The sequence below is a fragment of the Geotrypetes seraphini genome, chromosome 2 (assembly GCF_902459505.1).
Source record: "Geotrypetes seraphini chromosome 2, aGeoSer1.1, whole genome shotgun sequence".
Taxonomy (NCBI): Eukaryota; Metazoa; Chordata; class Amphibia; order Gymnophiona; family Dermophiidae; genus Geotrypetes; species Geotrypetes seraphini.
In genome coordinates this window covers 14594527-14612964 of record NC_047085.1, presented here as the reverse complement: position 1 = coordinate 14612964, position 18438 = coordinate 14594527, and the positions used below count along the sequence as shown (strand labels likewise).

The 18438-nt window shown below is 45.9% G+C and overlaps 1 protein-coding gene across 2 annotated transcripts in view; it reads left to right on the top strand.

Annotated features, from left to right (window-relative positions):
- The window catches only part of RHPN1 (rhophilin Rho GTPase binding protein 1), a 147560-nt gene extending 129946 nt beyond the window's left edge, over window positions 1-17614 (top strand). For both annotated transcript variants that reach the window (XM_033929895.1, XM_033929896.1), the window contains exons 11-15: window positions 1114-1308; window positions 2656-2732; window positions 7996-8142; window positions 14446-14604; window positions 16584-17614. In XM_033929895.1, the coding sequence (XP_033785786.1) occupies window positions 1114-1308; window positions 2656-2732; window positions 7996-8142; window positions 14446-14604; window positions 16584-16757 (752 nt within the window). In that variant the 3' untranslated portion in view covers window positions 16758-17614. The remainder of the gene's footprint in view (window positions 1-1113; window positions 1309-2655; window positions 2733-7995; window positions 8143-14445; window positions 14605-16583) is intronic.
- Window positions 17615-18438: the final 824 nt, after the last annotated feature.

Below are 18438 nucleotides of genomic sequence, written 5' to 3'. Positions count from 1 at the left end.
GGAGACTTGACTCTTGGCCCGGGTTGCAAATTTTGTCAGGTGTGGGAGCACTTCTGGCAGGACCTCACACCGCGTGCTCACAGTAGACTTTTGAATCTTTAAGATTTTATTCCCACTCTCAGCTGTTGGACTGGCCATGGATTTGAGGGGAGGGGGGAGGGGAGGGGAGGGAAACTGATTATATTGTTGAAAATGTTATTTCCTGACTGGTACTACTGTTTGTATTTGCTTCTTACTGCTGGAATAATAAAAATCATTTAAACATAACATACAATAGACAGTCCCTGCTCAGAAGAGCTTACAATCTAATTTAGACAGGCCATTTCAGGGTTGGGGAGCTTATAGTGGGTCTAGGTATCTGATAGCAGTGAAGGGGAGTTGAAGAGTTGAAGGCAGTTTCAGAAAAGTGATTTGAAAAGCTTGGATTTGAACGCTGCCAGGGACGGAGCGCAATGTATTGATTCAGGCAGCCTGTTCCAGGCATACGGCGCTGCAAGAAAGAAGGGACGGAGTCTGGAGTTGGCAGTGGAAGAGAAGGGTACAGATAAGAGGGGCTTGTCCGATGAATGGAGATCACGCGGGGGGGGGGGGGAGCATAGGGGGAGATGAGCGAAGAGAGATATTGGGGGGCTTCAGAGCGAATGCACTTGTAAGTCAGCAAGAGGAGTTTAAATTGCATTCAGAGGTGGACGTGGAGCCAATGAAGTGACTTGAGGAGAAGGGGGAATGCGAGTCGTGCAGCGGCATTTTAAACGGATTGAAGAGGTGAGAATAGCGGCGTTGTATGCTAATAGATCTCATGCATATTCATTGGGGAAATCCTGAAAACCCAACTGGATTGCGGACCCTCGAGGAGGGACTTTGACACCCCTGCATTATGGGGACCCCATTTTTTCCCTTCCCTTTCCCTATTTTCCTTATGCAAATTTTATTGCAATTGACCTTATTGTTTTCCCCTTTAAATGTAACGGTGTTTGTCTTGCATTGTTTTATTCCCTTATTTGATAATTATTATAAACCGCTTAGATCTTAACGTTTTTGATTTCTATTTGCGGTATATTTAATAAATTGAACTTGAACGTGAGAGGGCATCCTGACCTTGTCTCCATGTAGGCAAAGCTCATTTGAAGAAAGCCGTTATGTGCCATGAAGAGGCCATGAGGATCCACGGACTCTGCAAGGTCCTGAGAAAGATGGACATCCTCCAGGAGGTGCTCTCCTTCACCCACAAGCGCTCCCTCAGCAAGTACTCGGACATAGATAACGAGGAAGACTTCTTTGAGACCGGAGATGCGCCCAACATCCAGCGTAAGCGTGTCAGAAGTTGTTTGAGGCACATCTTATTTTGTCTAATAAGAACATAAGCAATGCCTCTGCTGGGTCAGACCTGAGGTCCATCGTGCCCAGCAGTCCGCTCACACGGCGGCCCAACAGGTCCAGGACCTGTGCAGTAATCCTCTATCTATACCCCTTTATCCCCTTTTCCAGCAGGAAATTGTCCAATCCTTTCCTGAACCCCAGTACCGTACTCTGCCCTGTTACGCCCTCTGGAAGCGCATTCCAGGTGTCCACCACACGTTGGGTAAAGAAGAACTTCCTAGCATTCGTTTTGAATTTGTCCCCTTTCAACTTTTCTGAATGCCCTCTTATCAAACTTGATTTTGACCCCCCTTTTTTTTTTTTTTTTTTTTTTTAACGAATCCAAAGGCAAGTTACAAATAATAAATCACATTGTGTAAAAATCCCTCTTGCAACCCTAGGAACTGTTTTCAGCATCCCTGACTACAGTGTTCTGTACAATTCATTTTGTTTGCCCTAAAGGAAGACTCGCCAGGAGGGATGCCCACTCCATACCTAAGAACACCCCCCTGCCCCCCCACATCTGAAATCAGCAGGAGGGATGCCCCCTACTGAACTAGGGTAATCCCCGGCAGTAAAATTCAATCAGAAAGCTTTTTGCTATGAGCATGTAACACCCTTGCTAACATCCCCCCCCCCCCCCCAAATACCATTACGTCACAAGAGCACTGACGGCCAGTAGCCATGCGGATTAAATATAAAGTTTTAATGCTAGTCCATTAGTCGCTCTTTACAAAAAAAAACCCTGCCTGATTTTCAGCCAGCGACGGTACGCCGTGTCTGAGGACTGGATACGCCGGGGATGTTGATAACAGTCCTAAACAGAAGATATCTCTGATTGCTGCACATTTTGGCCCATATTCTGTAAATGATGCCTTAATATAGGCACCGGTAGGCACCCTATCGGTGTCTAAGTTAAGAGGGAAACGCCGTTTAAAAGGGTATTTTAAAAAAAAAAAATTTAAAGGCGCCTAAAAACATCGGCGCTGGAATTGCACCTCTGCAGGCGCCTAACACCACAGTCGGCGTGGCTAACTCCAGAAGTGACGTTAGGTGCCGGCACGAAGGTGGACGACGGAAACACAGGCCTTGAAAACCCTGCCAAAATTTCCAGCGCCGGAGGCCTGGTTCTCTAAACGGTGCCGTCGCGTGACTGACACGTCGATCGGCGGCCGCCGGCAACGACGCCATTTAGAGAATCCGGGCCTCTGTTCTCAGCAAGTTACACCCAGCAGGAATCGAGCTCTCTAATGGAACGGACACGTCAACCATTTCTCTTTTATGTGCTTCCCGCAGCTGACGCTCATCAGAAGCCAGAAATAACGATACCCAACTTCTCCAAGGTGAAGGTGACGGACATTTTTCACAGACTGGTAAGGATGAAGCTCTTGAGCAATGGGGACGGGGAAACACCAGGCAATGAGTAAAGGCAGGAATCTTTCCAAGGGGACTGTGGTTAAAAAGCTCCAGCCTCGGCACCCTGAGGTTGTGGGTTCGATCCCTGCCTGCATCAGGAATCATAAATTCTATAGTAAAACAAAGGACTGTATAAGATACCTGAAGATTAGAGGGTGGCCAATGTTATGCCGATTTTTTAAAAGGTCTATAATTTCCCAGATCTCCCCTGGAGACCTTTTAAAAAATCGGCATAACATTGGCCACCCTCTAATCTTCAGGTATCTTATACAGTCCTTTGTTTTACTATAGAATTTATGATTCCTGATGCAGGCAGGGATCGAACCCACAACCTCAGGGTGCCGAGGCTGGAGCAAAATGGTAGAAACAATTTAAAAAATAAAATTGTGGAACACGTAGACAAGCATGATTTAATGAGACGGAGTCAGCATAGGTTCAGCTGAGGGAGATCTTGCCTCACAAATTTGCTTGACTTCTTTGAAGGTGTGAGCCGGTTGATATAGTATATCTAGATTTTCAGAAAGCTTTTGATACAGTTCTTCACGAGAGGCTCCTGAGAAAATTAAAGTGTCATGGGATAGGTGGCAAAGTTCAGTTGTGGATTAGGAATTGGTTATCGGATAGAAAACAGAGGGTAGGGTTAAATGGTCATTTTTCTCAATAGAGGAGGGTAAACAGTGAGTGCTGCAGGGATCTGTATTGGGACCCTGGGCAAGTCACTCGATCCTCCCATTGCCCCAGGGACATTAGATAGTTTGTGAGCCCACCGGGACAGACAGGGAAAAATGCTTTGAGGGAGACTTCAGCAGTTGGAGCCCAAAGCACAGTACCGGGTAGAGCTTTGGATTCTTGCCCAGAAATAGATAAGAAGAAAAAAATTTAAAATTGAATCAGTTTGGGCAGACCGGATGGACCGTTCAGGGTCTTTATCTGCCGTCATCTACTATGTTACTATGCTTGAGTACCTGAATAAATTCATGTAAACCGTTCTGAGCTCCCCTGGGAGAAAAGTTTGGACAACTGAATAAGTAAATGGTGTGAACAGCTTCTAATGCCTCGCTTCTAATTTGATTTACTGTTATTTTGAGACAGGTGAACTTTATATAAGTTGAAAAGAGCTTTTTAGGTAGAATTCACTTGAAGTCTCTTTTTTTTTTTTTTTGCTGAATGAGTTTACAATTCATGAAGGTTGACGGTCAAATGATTGAGGGTTGGAACTTTTTGATCGGGACCTGGAATAACTGTGTATTATAGAAGGCCCTGTGATCTCTTGGCAGATGAAGTTCAACATTGAGAAATGTAAAGTATTACATTTGGGAAACAGAAACCTGAGGTACAACTATACGATGGGAGGGATGTTATTGAATGAGAGTACCCAAGAAAGGGACTTGGGGGTTATGGTGGACATGACAATGAAGCCGACGGCACAGTGCGCAGCGGCCGCTAAGAGAGCAAATAGAATGCTAGGCATAATCAAGAAGGGTATTGCAACCAGAATGAAAGAAGTTATCCTGCCGTTGTATCGGGCGATGGTGCGTCCGCATCTGGAGTACTGCGTCCAATAAGAAGGATATGGCAATACTCGAAGGGGTTTAGAGGAGAGCGACACGTCTGATAAAGGGGATGGAAAACCTTTCATACGCTGAGAGATTGGAGAAACTGGGTCTCTTTTCCCTGGAGAAGAGGAGACTTAGAGGGGATATGATAGAGACTTACAAGATCATGAAGGGCATAGAGAGAGTAGAGAGGGACAGAAAGGGAGACAGAGAGAAATAGAGAGAGAGAGAGCGATAGAAAGAAAGGGAGAGAGACAGAAATAGAGAGAGAGAGAAAGATTGGAGAAACTGGGTCTCTTTTCCCTGGAGAAGAGGAGACTTAGAGGGGATATGATAGAGACTTACAAGATCATGAAGGGCATAGAGAGAGTAGAGAGGGACAGAAAGGGAGACAGAGAGAAATAGAGAGAGAGCGAGCGATAGAAAGAAAGGGAGAGAGACAGAAATAGAGAGAGAGAGAGAAAGATTGGAGAAACTGGGTCTCTTTTCCCTGGAGAAGAGGAGACTTAGAGGGGATATGATAGAGACTTACAAGATCATGAAGGGCATAGAGAGAGTAGAGAGGGACAGAAAGAGAGAGAGAAAGGGAGACAGAGAGAAATAGAGAGAGAGCGAGCGATAGAAAGAAAGGGAGAGAGACAGAAATAGAGAGAGAGAGAGAAAGATTGGAGAAACTGGGTCTCTTTTCCCTGGAGAAGAGGAGACTTAGAGGGGATATGATAGAGACTTACAAGATCATGAGAGGGACAGATTCTTCAAACTTTCAAAAATAAAAGAACAAGATGGCATTCAGAAAAGTTGAAAGGGGACAGATTCAAAACGAATGCTAGGAAGTTCTTCTTTACCCAACGTGTGGTGGACACCTGGAATGCGCTTCCAGAGGACGTAATAGGGCAGAGTACGGTAATGGGGTTTAAGAAAAGATTGGATAATTACCTACTGGAAAAGGGGTATAGATAGAGGATTACTGCACAGGTCCTGGACCTGTTGGGCCACCGCGTGAGCGGACTGCTGGGCACGATGGACCTCAGGTCTGACTCAGCAGAGGCATTTCTTATGTTCTTATGATGCCTCTGTCCCTCTTTTTTGAGGTTTTTTTTCCAGTCTCTCTGTGGTGGTTTGAATTCAAGAGAATTCTAAGTAATCTAACGTCTCGGTAGAAGTTATAGTGGTTGGATTGTTGTATTTTAAAGTATGGGAGGTTTTCCCTTTAAATTGGGTGGGAGTGGAGGTCTTAGTTTAGCTTCTAAAATCAGATAGATAGAAATTTAAAAAAAAAAAAAATTTCTAGAGATCAAACTTTTACCTCAGTATATGCGCAGAGTAACCAGAGCATGAGACCAGCAAAACCAAAAGAGAATTAAAGTTTCCTCCGGAAAAACATGTATTTCTCTATGATCTGTCTGCATGCAGTTTTGCTGAGAAAGTCCGATAATATTGTTATATACTTCAGAGTAGCCAGTGGTTGTTTTGAAAGAAGAAAAGGCTGAAATGGAAAGCTAAACCCCCAAGTCTTGCTTCATATATTTGATTTTCACAGATGAGATAAGAGGAGGAGATAAGAAGCCTGATTATCTGAACACAGAGGAAGTTATTCGGCAAGTCAGTCTGGCATCCTGCCAGCAAATCAGCTGGAGCCTGTGTGGATCCCTTTTGATGAATCCACAAAATGGCTACACAGATTGCAATTCTGTAAAGTTTTCCAAAGATTATAATGGCACACATGGGATTGGCGCCATTAATGGGCTCATATCCACATTCTAAATAGCACGTAACCAAAAGTGGGCCGTTCCTGTGGGCGGAGCAAGTCTTGGGTGTGTCGCTAACTTAGAGAACGCTATTGTTTCACGTGCTGCATGATGCACTTAGGTGGGACAACCTACGTTTTGACGCACCAAGACCGCTTGTATTCTCTAACGGGTTCGGCGCACTTCCAAGCAGTTGCAGAATGGCCCCTAAACATGCCCCAGTGTAGGGCCCTAAATGAGGTTTACCTCTTTGATAGCTGCATAGAGGGTCATTTTTTAGGGAGGGGGTGTCAAGAATGTACGTAAATGACAGGAAAGATGGCAAAAAGAGAGTGACGTAGTAAAGGGCAGGGGGCTGGACCGCCCCGGACGCCGTCTTGGTAGGGGTGCTGGCATTTCTCCTCTTCTCCACCCCCTGCTCCTTCCTACCCCTCCCTTGCCACATGTGTGCTTTCACTCTCCCCCCTCCCCCTCCCCCTCCCACCCATATACCTCTAGCTTTTCACCAGTTCAAGCAGCAGCTCCAACCTACCTTGGCTCTCTCTTTGCTGTCACGTCCTGGTCCCGCGACCAGGAAGTGACGTCGGAGGGAGAACCGTGGCCGGCGCGGGCAACAAGTCGGAGATGCTGCTCGCGTTGGGGAAGATAAAAAGGTGTGGGGTGGGGTGGGGTGGAGAAAAGAGCAGGGAGGCACCACTGCCCCGAGCGCCTGTCACCTTTGCTACGCCACTGCCTGAAGAAATGTCAATACCCTTCTCCCTCCATATTCGCGGTTTCAGCAAGCACGGTTTTTAGCTTGCTGGCTCCTCCCTCCCCCCTAATTATGTCAACTTGCATAGAGAAATTGCCGATTCCCAGCTCTTTCTTCACCGTGTTCTGCCTCTCCTTCAGGAACAGGCCAGGCCTCCCACCACGTTATTCGCGGTTTGACCCTATTCCCGATGGTTTTTAATAGAAAACAGCGAATAACATATGAAAAAGTTATTCGCGGTTTTTCCCGTGATCGCGGGTCTCTTAATCCCCTATCACCGCGAATACGGAGGGAGAACTGATTTCCATCTCCAAGCTATTCTACAACAAGGCATATAAACGCCACGGTCTGCACTTTGAAGGTGGGCGTACATATTTATTCATTGGGATTTATTAAGTGCCTTTATGGAGAGATCCACGCAGCCAATACAACTCAACATCAAATTTAGAATTTTGTTAACAGTAGTAAAAAGAGCAAATATATACGTAAATAAAAGGTATGAGGTAAAGTCAAAATCAGCAAATTGAAACTTAATAATAGGATTACCATGGGACAGTTAAAAAAACCAAACCCTTAATGAACAGCCCTGAAATTCAAATAACAGAGACATAATACAATGTCACCTTAATAAGCACACATTAGAACATTCCACTAACATAGATATACGCTAACGCTTTCCTATAATTTAACTTATCATATAGCTGAGGGGCCAAGAATAGATATTAGATATTATATAGGCAAAGTCTGCATTTTTATTCACTTTCCAACCAATGGTTGGCTTGTATTGGCACGCAGTAAAATTTGCACGCACACATGGCTGCGCACTATTCTATAAGGCAGGGCGCCTAACTCCCATTGCATGAAAGGGGTGTGGCCACGAGAGGGGCATTTTGAAATTATGCGCTTGGTTGCAGAATAGCGCCTCCACGCGCTTAACTGGACGTCGGCGTTTAATAAGTCTGACGCCTGAAGTTGGACACAGGGATGAATCGATGCTACTTGCTTCTGAATAGCACTTAGCGTAATTTGTGGAGGAGCATCCATTTGTAAGCGCTGTTTACAGAATCCTCCCCCCCCCCATTATGTCTGTGCGATTGAAAGTGGTGCTACAAAGGGGCAAAGTCTGCATTTATTCACTTTGTGCATGTCCTTTTTGTTTTTAAAGGGGCCCTTGTCCGTTTTTTCAGCAAAACACAGGTGGCAGCCTGTACGTAGAGCACGGCTGGAGCGCAGCGAGAGGGGCTTCGGCTTCACACTGCGAGGGGACTCTCCTGTGCTTATCGCTGGTGTCGTGCCTGGGAGCTGTGCAGCAGTAAGTGATGTGTTTAGGGCTTCACATTCATTCAACGTGTGAGCATTATACACCAGTGTACGGGAATTATGTGCCACGCGCCTTTCCATTAACCAGCTCTCGATTACCCTGTCTCTTCCCCAGCATGCACTTGTGGCCATCTTCCCTGCTAAACTATGCACTCCCTTGTCTGAGAGATTTTACTTCCCAAAATATGCCACTATATTAAAATACCTTCAAAAATATTTAATTATTGCTTTATATTTATTGAGGTTGTCTTATTGCAGGGAAATACTTTTAAAACCAATAGGAGGAAATATTTTTTTACTCAGGGAATAGTTAAGCTCTGGAACGTGTTGCCAGAGGCTGTGGTAAAAATGAATAGCGTAGCTGGTTTTAAGAAAGGTTTGGACAAGTTCCTGGAGGAAAAGTTCATAGTCTGTTATTGAGAAAGACATGGGGGAAGCCATTGCTTGCCTTGGATCCGTAACATGGAATGTTGCTACTCTTTGGAATTCTAGAATATTATTACTCTTTGGGATTCTAGAATGTTGCTTCTATGTTGGATTCCAGAATCTGCTGTTCTTTGAGATTCTGTACGGAATGTTGCCGCTCTGGGGATTCTGGAATCTTGCTACTCTTTGGGGATTCCGCATGGAATGTTGCTACTCTGGGGATTCTGGAATCTTGTTGCTCTTTGGGATTCTAGAATGTTGCTTCTATGTTGGATTCCAGAATCTGCTGTTCTTTGAGATTCTGTACGGAATGTTGCCGCTCTGGGGATTATGGAATCTTGCTACTCTTTGGGGATTTCGCATGGAATGTTGCTACTCTGGGGATTCTGGAATCTTGTTGCTTTTTGGGATTCTAGAATGTTGCTTCTATGTTGGATTCCAGAATCTGCTGTTCTTTGAGATTCTGTACGGAATGTTGCCGCTCTGGGGATTCTGGAATCTTGCTACTCTTTGGGGATTCCGCATGGAATGTTGCTACTCTTGGGATTCTGGAATCTTGCTACTCTTTGGGATTCCGGAATCTTGCTACTCCTTGGGTTTTGGCCTGGCACTAGGGACCTGGATTGGCCACCTTGAGAACGGGCTACTGGGCTTGATGGACCATTGGACTGTCCCAGTAAGGCTAGTCTTATGTTCTTACTGTTGTTACATTCAGTGCATGAAAATACTTACCGATATTTATATCTAAATGGACGTTTCCCCTTCAGATGCAATGTGTCCCAGAATGCACTCAAGAGTACACTGATACCGCCGTAAATAGAGACACCCTTCAGAGCGAGGGTGACATTGATTTCAGATCCCTCACCAGAGAATGATTCCTGTTTCTCCCTTTTCCTGTTTGCTCAAGGGAGAATAGAGCGAAACTAACAAATGATGGTTTAACCTGGAACAGCCCAAGGGTAGGGTTACCAGATTTTCCAAACGGAAAATCTGGACCCCCAAGACCCACCCATCCCCACCCCATCCCTGTCCCCCCACTGCCTGCACGGATGCTCTCCTGCCAGATGGCAATTTTTTGGAAGCTTTTCAAAATCTGGACAAAGTGCCGGGTTTTGAAAAGCCGTCCGGACCCCCGGATATGTCCTCAAAAGGAGGACATGTCCGTGGGAATCTGGAAGGCTGGTAACCCTACCCAAGGGTATCAGATGTCCAGGCAAATCTACTGCCATGAGATCTCCTCACATTGAACAACTTTCTTTGCCTTCTCTGAACCTCTGCTGGTGGCCAGCATCCCCTCCCCCAAGTTGTCCAGATTCTCATCAGTCCTTCCCTACTCCTACCCTGCGTCTAGCATTCCCCCCCCCCCCTTTTCACTACTGGGCCTACCTCAGCTGCCCCTCCTCCAACTCCCAGGCAGGCCCTCAAAGAAGCATCCGTGGTGCATGGACCCTGTAATTTCTTCTCCCACCCCGTCTCTGAAGTGTGTGGGGACAAAGTGGTACTTCATTGTGGGTCTGTATTTATGGGGCCCTCATTATACTGAATTTTTTTTTTTAATTGTCAGGCCTATCCAGAAGGGAGGTGGGGGGGGGAGTGAAGGAAGGGCTGTTGAGTGAACCAGAGCTGCACTGTTACCCCCCCTCCCCCCAGAATCCTGCTGCCGAAGAGCATTTATTTACTTTATTATTCATATACCACTTATGGTGGGAGAACCGGGATTAGAATTGGCGCTGATATCAGCCGGCGCCTCCAAAACCGGCACCAGTGGCATGTCAATCAAGCACCGGTGCCGGTGGCAGAATTGCGGTCAGGTGAGACCTGGAGGCCGGAAATAGAGGGTTTCGAAGGCCGACATTTCCGCTTCTTCCATTATGTAAGATTGTATTGATTTCTTTGAATTGTGATTTCTTCACTGATTGTTGTAAACCGCCTCGAACTATCATGGCTTTGGCGGTATATAAGAATAAAATTATTATTATTATTTCTGGGGCGTGAATAGCGTCTGTCGACTTTAGGCGCCTGGTAGGTGCTTCCATAGACAAGATTCTGGTGCTGGAAATGTTGGCACCGGCGGGCACCTATCTTTTTTTTTATTTTTATGCGATTTTAATTGCTTTGAAATGACGCGGTCAATTGCGGCGGCGCTTAAAGGCAATTAAGCCAATTAAGTTAGGCGGCGGAAGGGTGCCTACTGCCACCTATCCTTTGGCGCCACTTCCAGAAACAAGGCCACGGATCTTAAAGCGCATAAAGGAATAGGATCCTTTTAACTTGTCATTCTGTGCTTTACCATCTAGGCCATTTCTCAGTACCTTAGGCGGGGTATAAATAATTTATTTTTAAAATTTAGAAACCGCTTAAAATCAAATTGACATACAAGATAACTTACATATTATGAAGACAAACTACAAGGGTCATTTCATAAATAATGCACACTATTTTTTTTTTTTTCTTAATTTACGTTTTATTTTCTTTTTCAAGTATTTCTTTACAATCCTTCAATATAGTCTCCCTGCTTTGCAATGACCGAGTCCCAATGTATGGGAAGCTTCATTATTCCATCCAAGACACCGTTTTGTTCACTTGCCGAATGGCTCGGGTACCGGCGGAAGAAAGCTCTTCCAGAGATGCAAAACGATGTCCACGCTTAGGTTGTTTCAACTTTGGAAAAAGGTCGAAGTCTGGTGGACTCATGTCTGGACTGTTGAAACTATTGATGAAACGTGGGTCAGACACCTTGAGCCAGAGCTAAAATCCCAGTCCAGCGAGTGGAGAGCTCCATCTTCCCCACGACCAAAAAAATTTCGACGAGCTCAATCAAAAGTCAAACAAATGATGATTTTTGCTTATGATCATGAAGGCATCATCATCATCACAGACAAAGTTCCATGTGGAAGAAGTATCACAGCAGTGTATTACCGTGACTTTTTTGCAAAAAATGCGCAGAAAAATGCACAAACCCGACCTGTTACTCTTGGCTGGGCCACACATTCTTCACAACGCTCGCCTGCACAAAGGGAATGTCGTCATTGAAAAACTACGCAAATACGGCTGGGAGGTGTTACCTTATGCTCCCTACAGTCCAGACATGAGTCTACCAGACTTTGACCTTTTTCCACAGTTGAAACAACCTATGCCTGGACATCGTTTTGTATCACTGGAAGAACTTTCTTCTTCCGGTACCCGAGCCATTTGGCAACTGAACTAAAACAGTGTCTTAGATGGAATAATGAAGCTTCCCAGACGTTGGGTCTCGGGTCATTGCAAAGCAGGGAGACTCTGAACTATTAAAAATGAAACAATCAGTAAGACGACTAGAAAGGATCTGGAATAAAACAGGAGAAATATCAGACCGGAACAATTGGAGATCCAACATAAAGGATTACAAACAATTGATAAAAGAAAAACGAAAAGCATTCTACTCATCCAAAATTCATACATCCAATATGAGTTCAAAAGGAGTCAACACTAAAGAACTGTTCAACTTGGTTACAAATTTATTTGATACCACACGTCACAATCAATCCATGCACGACACAAAACTCCCATCAGCAGACGATCTAGCACAACACTTTGACTCAAAAATTATGACCCTAAGGAACAATTGCCCAACAAACAACACACATGCACATCAAATAGCCAACATACATGAAAATGAAATACCAGTGGATATGTTTTGGAACTCCTTTCAGGATCTAGAATGGAATAACTTCATAAAACTCTATAACAAGTATACTAAATCACACTGCATTCTAGATCCCTGTCCCCCTGACATTATGAAAGCAGCTCCTTTAGACTTTAAACTAACACTATGGAGTTGTATGACCAATAAGTTCAAAAATGGAAAATTCCTAACGAACAACGGTCACATTATAATCACCCCAATTCCAAAAAATCGTAAACAATCCCTAACATCAGTAACCAACTATAGACCGGTAGCATCCATTCCATTCTTCGTAAAAATAATGGAAGGTTTAGTACATACCCAATTGATGGACTACCTTGATCAGTTCTTTCTACTACATGAAACCCAGTCTGGCTTCAGACCTCTGTTTAGCACTGAGACGGTGATTGCAGCAACCCTAGAATACTTACGCAACTTATTCAGCAAGGGCCATAATGCCTTAATCATGCAATTTGACATGAGCTCGGCCTTCGACTTGGTGGATCATGAGAAATTGTTACAATGTTTAGACGCAATCGGCATAAGAGGTGAGGTATTTGACTGGTTCCGAGGATTCCTTACGACCCGCACCTATCAAGTACGTTTCAACTGCAACCTCTCTAAAACATGGAGAAACCCATCAGGCGTTCCACAGGGGTCTCCATTATCCCCACTACTCTTCAACTCTTCATCACTAGGCATGCAGCTGGCCCAGCGGGGTTTAAAAGTATTAGTTATGCGGACGACTTTACAATCATTATCCCGTTCAATACTTCTCTCTCCAAAATCACCCCCACGGCAACAGAAGCGCTAAACCTGATGGAACAATGGACCACAGAATTCAGACTGAAGCTTAATTCAGATAAAACTATATTCTTTATAGCCTCGCCACACCCACCTGTCACCACAACACCACTACACATTAACAACCTCAACTACCCTATTCAACCCACAATGAAGGTTCTGGGGGTAATACTGGACCAAGGTCTAACCATGAAAGACAATGTGGACTCCCTAGTCAGAAAGGGTTTTTTTACTCTCTGGAAACTTAGGTCCATTAGAGCATACTTCGACGCTTCAGCATTCAGAATTCTGGTACAATCCCTAATACTAAGCCACCTTGATTATTGTAACATTGCCCATCTGGCAATCTCCCGGAAGCAAATGCAAAGACTGCAACTGATACAAAATGCGGCAGTCAGGTTGATCTTCGGGTTGAAGAAGTCCGATCACATAACCCCTTCCTACCGACTCCTGCACTGGCTGCCAATGGAGGCACGTGCGAAGTTCAAGCTGGGATGTCTCTGCTTCAAGGTATTATCTGGTCTAGCCCCTAAATATATAACTGACCTCTTCTCCTTCTCAACCAATGGACATAAGAGAAGAACACACCTGAAGTTCGTTTCCCCACCGGCTAGAGGATGCAAATTTAAGAGACACCATCAACAACTTCTATCGTATCAAGCAGCCTTATGGGGCAAAGACCTGGAAAAACTAATTACACACACAAACAACTATGGTGAATTTAGGAAACACCTAAAAACATACCTGTTCTTGAAATACCTAGGTAACGAATCTGAACAATAGACCCCATCACAATCCCACCCCCAAATCTGATCTTGTAAACTGTTAACCACTAATCTCTAACTATGAATGTTCCATTCAATTTGTAGAATCTTTCTAATTCATTGTAAACCGCATAGAACTTCACGGTCCTGCGGTATATAAACTGTTGTTATTATTATTATTATTATTATATTGAAGGATTGTAAAGAAATACTTGAAAAAAAAACAAAAAACATGTAAATAAAAAAAAATAGTGTGCATTATTTATGAAGTGACCCTCGTAAATGTACATCGAATAAAATTAACATTAACATATCAATCTTTATGAAGCTGGAGTTCTTGCTTCATCTTAAAACCTCCATAGTGACGAAGGTAATGTCTCCTTTAGAAGAAAGCCTTGACTTGAGTAGAACAGTAGTTCATGCACTAGGCTTACAACCAGGGAAATCCTGCTGTCGCACCTTGCGATCTTGGGCAAGCCGCCTAATCCTCCATTGCTTTGGGTACAGACTTAGATCGCAAGGCCTCTGGGGACAGGGAAATACAGGCCCCTGCTGCGCGTGAACGTCAGTCACTTTGAGCTGCTACTGAAAACGGTGTGAGCTGAATCTAGATGAATGATTTTTTTTCTCTGTGCAGGAGGCTGGCCTGAAGGAAGGTGATTACATTGTGTCCGTGAATGGCGAAAACTGTAAGTGGGCCAAACACTCGGAGGTGGTGCAGCGGCTGAAGAGTGTGGGACAGGAAGGAGTGGAGGTCGACGTCATTACGCCTCAAATCCTGGACACACATTCCTTGGTACTTGAGAGCTGTGGGCAGTGGTCACTGCGGGAATATTGCATGCAGTGCCTAATTAAGACAATGGTGGGTGGGGGGTGGGGGAAGGGACCCCATAAAGGTATTAGCCACAATCAGCCTCCACTTTCTAATGTTGCTCTTCAACTTGGAGAAGAGACAGTTCAGGGGCTGACATGATACAGAGGTCTATAAAATACTGAGTGGAGCTGAAAGGGTAGATGTGAATTAGAGAATGACACGGTGAAAAAATTGGTCCCCGTCACCGCCCCGTCCCCGTCTCACCATCCTCTTCACCGCCCCGTCACCGCCACTGCAATCCCATTCACTTTTCTTTATTTACGTATAAAGGAAACATTCTTTAAAACTTTAAAACTTAGTTAAATATTAGTTAATAACTATACAAAAACAAAACACGCAGAGAAAAAATTAATTAATATAAATTCTCAAAACTGACACATTTTGATCACTAAATTTAAAATAGTTATTTTTCATACAGTTTTTCAATCACTAATCTTCCACCACCCCTGGGGCTAGCAATGCAAAAACAAACACGACATGTACTTTAAATGGCTGCAAGTCTCCCCCTCCCCCCAGCGATCACGGCAGGAGGGCACCCAACCCCTCCTGTAGACCCCCCCAACGGCCCTCCCGACAATCGCAGCAGAAGGGTACCCAACCCCTCCTGCCGGTCCTCCCAATGGCCTCCCCTAAGATCGCCGGCAGGAGGGTACCCAACCCCTCCTGCTGGACCCCCCCCCAACGAACCCTCCCACCCCGGAACCCCCTTAGTCTTACTTTTCAAGTTGGACCGGACAGCTCCTCACACGTATGGCCAGCAGGCTTGCCTCCGTCCAAATGAGGCGGGCCCGCCCCTACCCTGCCCAACCCACAGGATCCTAGGGCCTGATTGGTCTAGGCACCTAAAGCCACTCCCGCTATAGGAGGGGCCTTAGGTGCTTGGGCCAATCAGGCCCTAGGATCCTGTGGGGTAGGCAGGGGAGGGGAGGGGCGGGCCCGCCTCATTTGGACGGAGGCAGGCCTGCTGGCCAGACGAGCGAGGAGCTGTCCGGTCCAACTTGGAAAGTAAGACTAAGGGGGTTCCGGGGTGGGAGGGTTCGTTGGGGGGGGGTCCAGCAGGAGGGGTTGGGTACCCTCCTGCCGGCGATCTTAGGGGAGGCCATTGGGAGGACTGGCAGGAGGGGTTGGGTACCCTTCTGCCGGCGATCTTAGGGGAGGCCATTGGGAGGACCGGCAGGAGGGGTTGGGTACCCTTCTGCTGCGATTGGCAGGAAGGGTTGATCTGACAAATGAGGAGCACGGTGAAACACAGGTAAATAGCGGTTCCTAGAAGGGGGTACATTGGCCCGCGGGGACAAACCTGTTCACCGTTTCCGCGGTCGGTGAATGGCCTTGTCCCCGTCACCGCAGCGACTGCTAGTTTTCTTCCCCGTTTTCGGCGGTGACCCGCGGCTTAAATGCGGTGGCCGCGGGTAAACCGTCACCGTGTCATTCTCTAATGTGAATCACCTGTTTATCTTTTCCAAAAATACCAAGACTAGGAGGCATGTGATGAAGCTATTAAGTAGTAGATTTAAAACAAAATGGAGAAAATATTTCTTCACAAAACGTGTAATTAAACTGGAATTCGTTGCCAGAGAACGTGCTGAAATCAGCTTAGCGGGGGTTTAAAAAAAAAAAAAAAAAGGCTTGGATAATTTTCTAAAAGTCCATAGGCCAATATTGAGATGGCTTTGGGAAATCCACTCCTTAATCCTAGGATAAGCAGCATAAAATCTGTTTTACTTCTTGGGATCTTGCTTGGGTTGGCCACTTTTGGGCTTGATGGACCTTTGGTCTGTATCACTATAACAATTCTTATGTCCTTGTGTTTTGCTTTCTTCACGTTTAACATTAGTAAAGAACCAGTTTATTTCAGAATTGTCTTTCACGCTCTCTTTCCTCTCTCTGTCTCCTAAAAGGTGGACAAGAAGCCTCTTCTGATGTCGCCGAGTGGCCTGCAGAAAAGCAGCAAGGCAAGCGGCCGGAAGAATGCCCTGAATGTCCAGAACAGCGTCGCTCTGCTAGGCTGGAGCAAGAAGAGCCAGACCGGCAAAAGGAGCGGCACGCTCAGCCTCAACACGGCGGAGAACTGATCTCAGCCTGCGCATGACTGGACACCTTGAACACTTCGCCCTCTGATCTTGAACTTCTGGTTTTCAGCTCTGACCTGGTTTTGTGGTCCTTGTCGATGACCTGTTGCGTCCGGCTTTGGTGTGGCTGCGCCTGCGAGTGATGTCATTCCGCACCTACCCACCTAGAAAGCTCTAGAGACCCTTTTGGCCATTTGTGTTAATTCCTGTAACCCTAGTCCTACAGGCGCCAACTTGGTGGGGGTGTTGGCACCCATCCTCGCGTCTTCCCAACCCCCTCACCCCTTCCCTTCCCTTCCCTCTTTCGTTTTCCCAGCTCGAGCCGTATCACAAGCTTGCTGCCCGCGTCGCTGTCTGCTCTCTCTGACGCCACTTCTAAGCCACTGGACCTGGACGTGATGTCGGGGAGAGCCTACAGCGAGGTGAGTAGCACGTTCATAATGCTGCTTGTGCTGGGAAAATTAGGTTTAAATATTTTTTTTATTGATGATAATAAAAAGAAAATAGACAGTATAAATGCGGCCATCTGTACTGTGGTATCGGCTACATAATCCAGCGGTGGATTGATGCCGGTGTCGGAGGATCTCCTGCGGCCTGCCCTCTCTCCCCCTCTCCTCGGCCGACTTGCACTCCTGCGGCTGCGTTGTTGAACACATCGAAGGGAAACTAGACGTCACTGGTGTCACTGGTGGTCTTCACTGGCGTGTTTCCTGGTCCTGCTTCTTTGGTGGCGGCCGGTTGACCTGGTTCTGCAGACTGAACTTACTATCACGCCGCCTCAGAGACTTTCCTATCTCTTTAAAGTTGTTTTCTTCTTAATTTTTTATCTTCTTTCATTCTTTCTAGTTTCTATTTCTTTGATTTTTGATCTTGGAAATGTATTACATCTTTTTTATTTTAATCAGGTCCTTTAGCCAGACTGTGAGCCTTCGGGACAGATAGGGTCGTTTTTCTCAAGTCCCTAATTTCATTTTAGTTTGATACATGGCAAACCGCTTAGGTCAGTAACATGCAGGAGCGGTAGATCAAATCTGAAATAAACATAAACAGAATTTGAACTGACCAATCATCAAAATGACTACTATGTCACAACTGTCCCCGTTCCCAACTAGCCAGAAGACTCCGGGCACAGCCGTCTCGGGGCCCTGGCCTCTTACGAGCCCTGAGAGGCAAGGGCACAACCCCTCCCCCCCCCTTCCCTAACTTACATCAATGAAAAACATATTTATTGATGACATGGAGCGACAAAACCAATAAACGCCAGTCCCGCCATTCAGACATCCGCGTAAAAAGCAACAAGAGCCAAGCCATCAAAGTTCGTGCTGGGGAAATTAAAGAGGTACGGGGGAAGGGGGTTGGGGTAGAGGCGGAGAAGTGGGCAGGGAGGGGAGCCATTCACCCTCGCTAGGCCACTGTAGTCATGTGTACCTCAGTTTGTTTGTTTTCTGTGCTGAGCTTTTGGGGTAAGTTTCTGTCCTTTGGCAGTTCCTCGTTCATTTATGTCGGTGTCAGGTCAAAACTGCGGAAGACAAAGGCGCGCGCCGACAACTGGGCGCAGCGCGGAGGCGCGCGCCGAAGAAAATAACTTTTTAGGGGCTCCAACGGGGGGGTGTACTTTATACAGATCGCGCCGCGTTGTGGGGGCATTGTGGGGGGTTTGGGGGGTTGTAACCCCCCACATTTT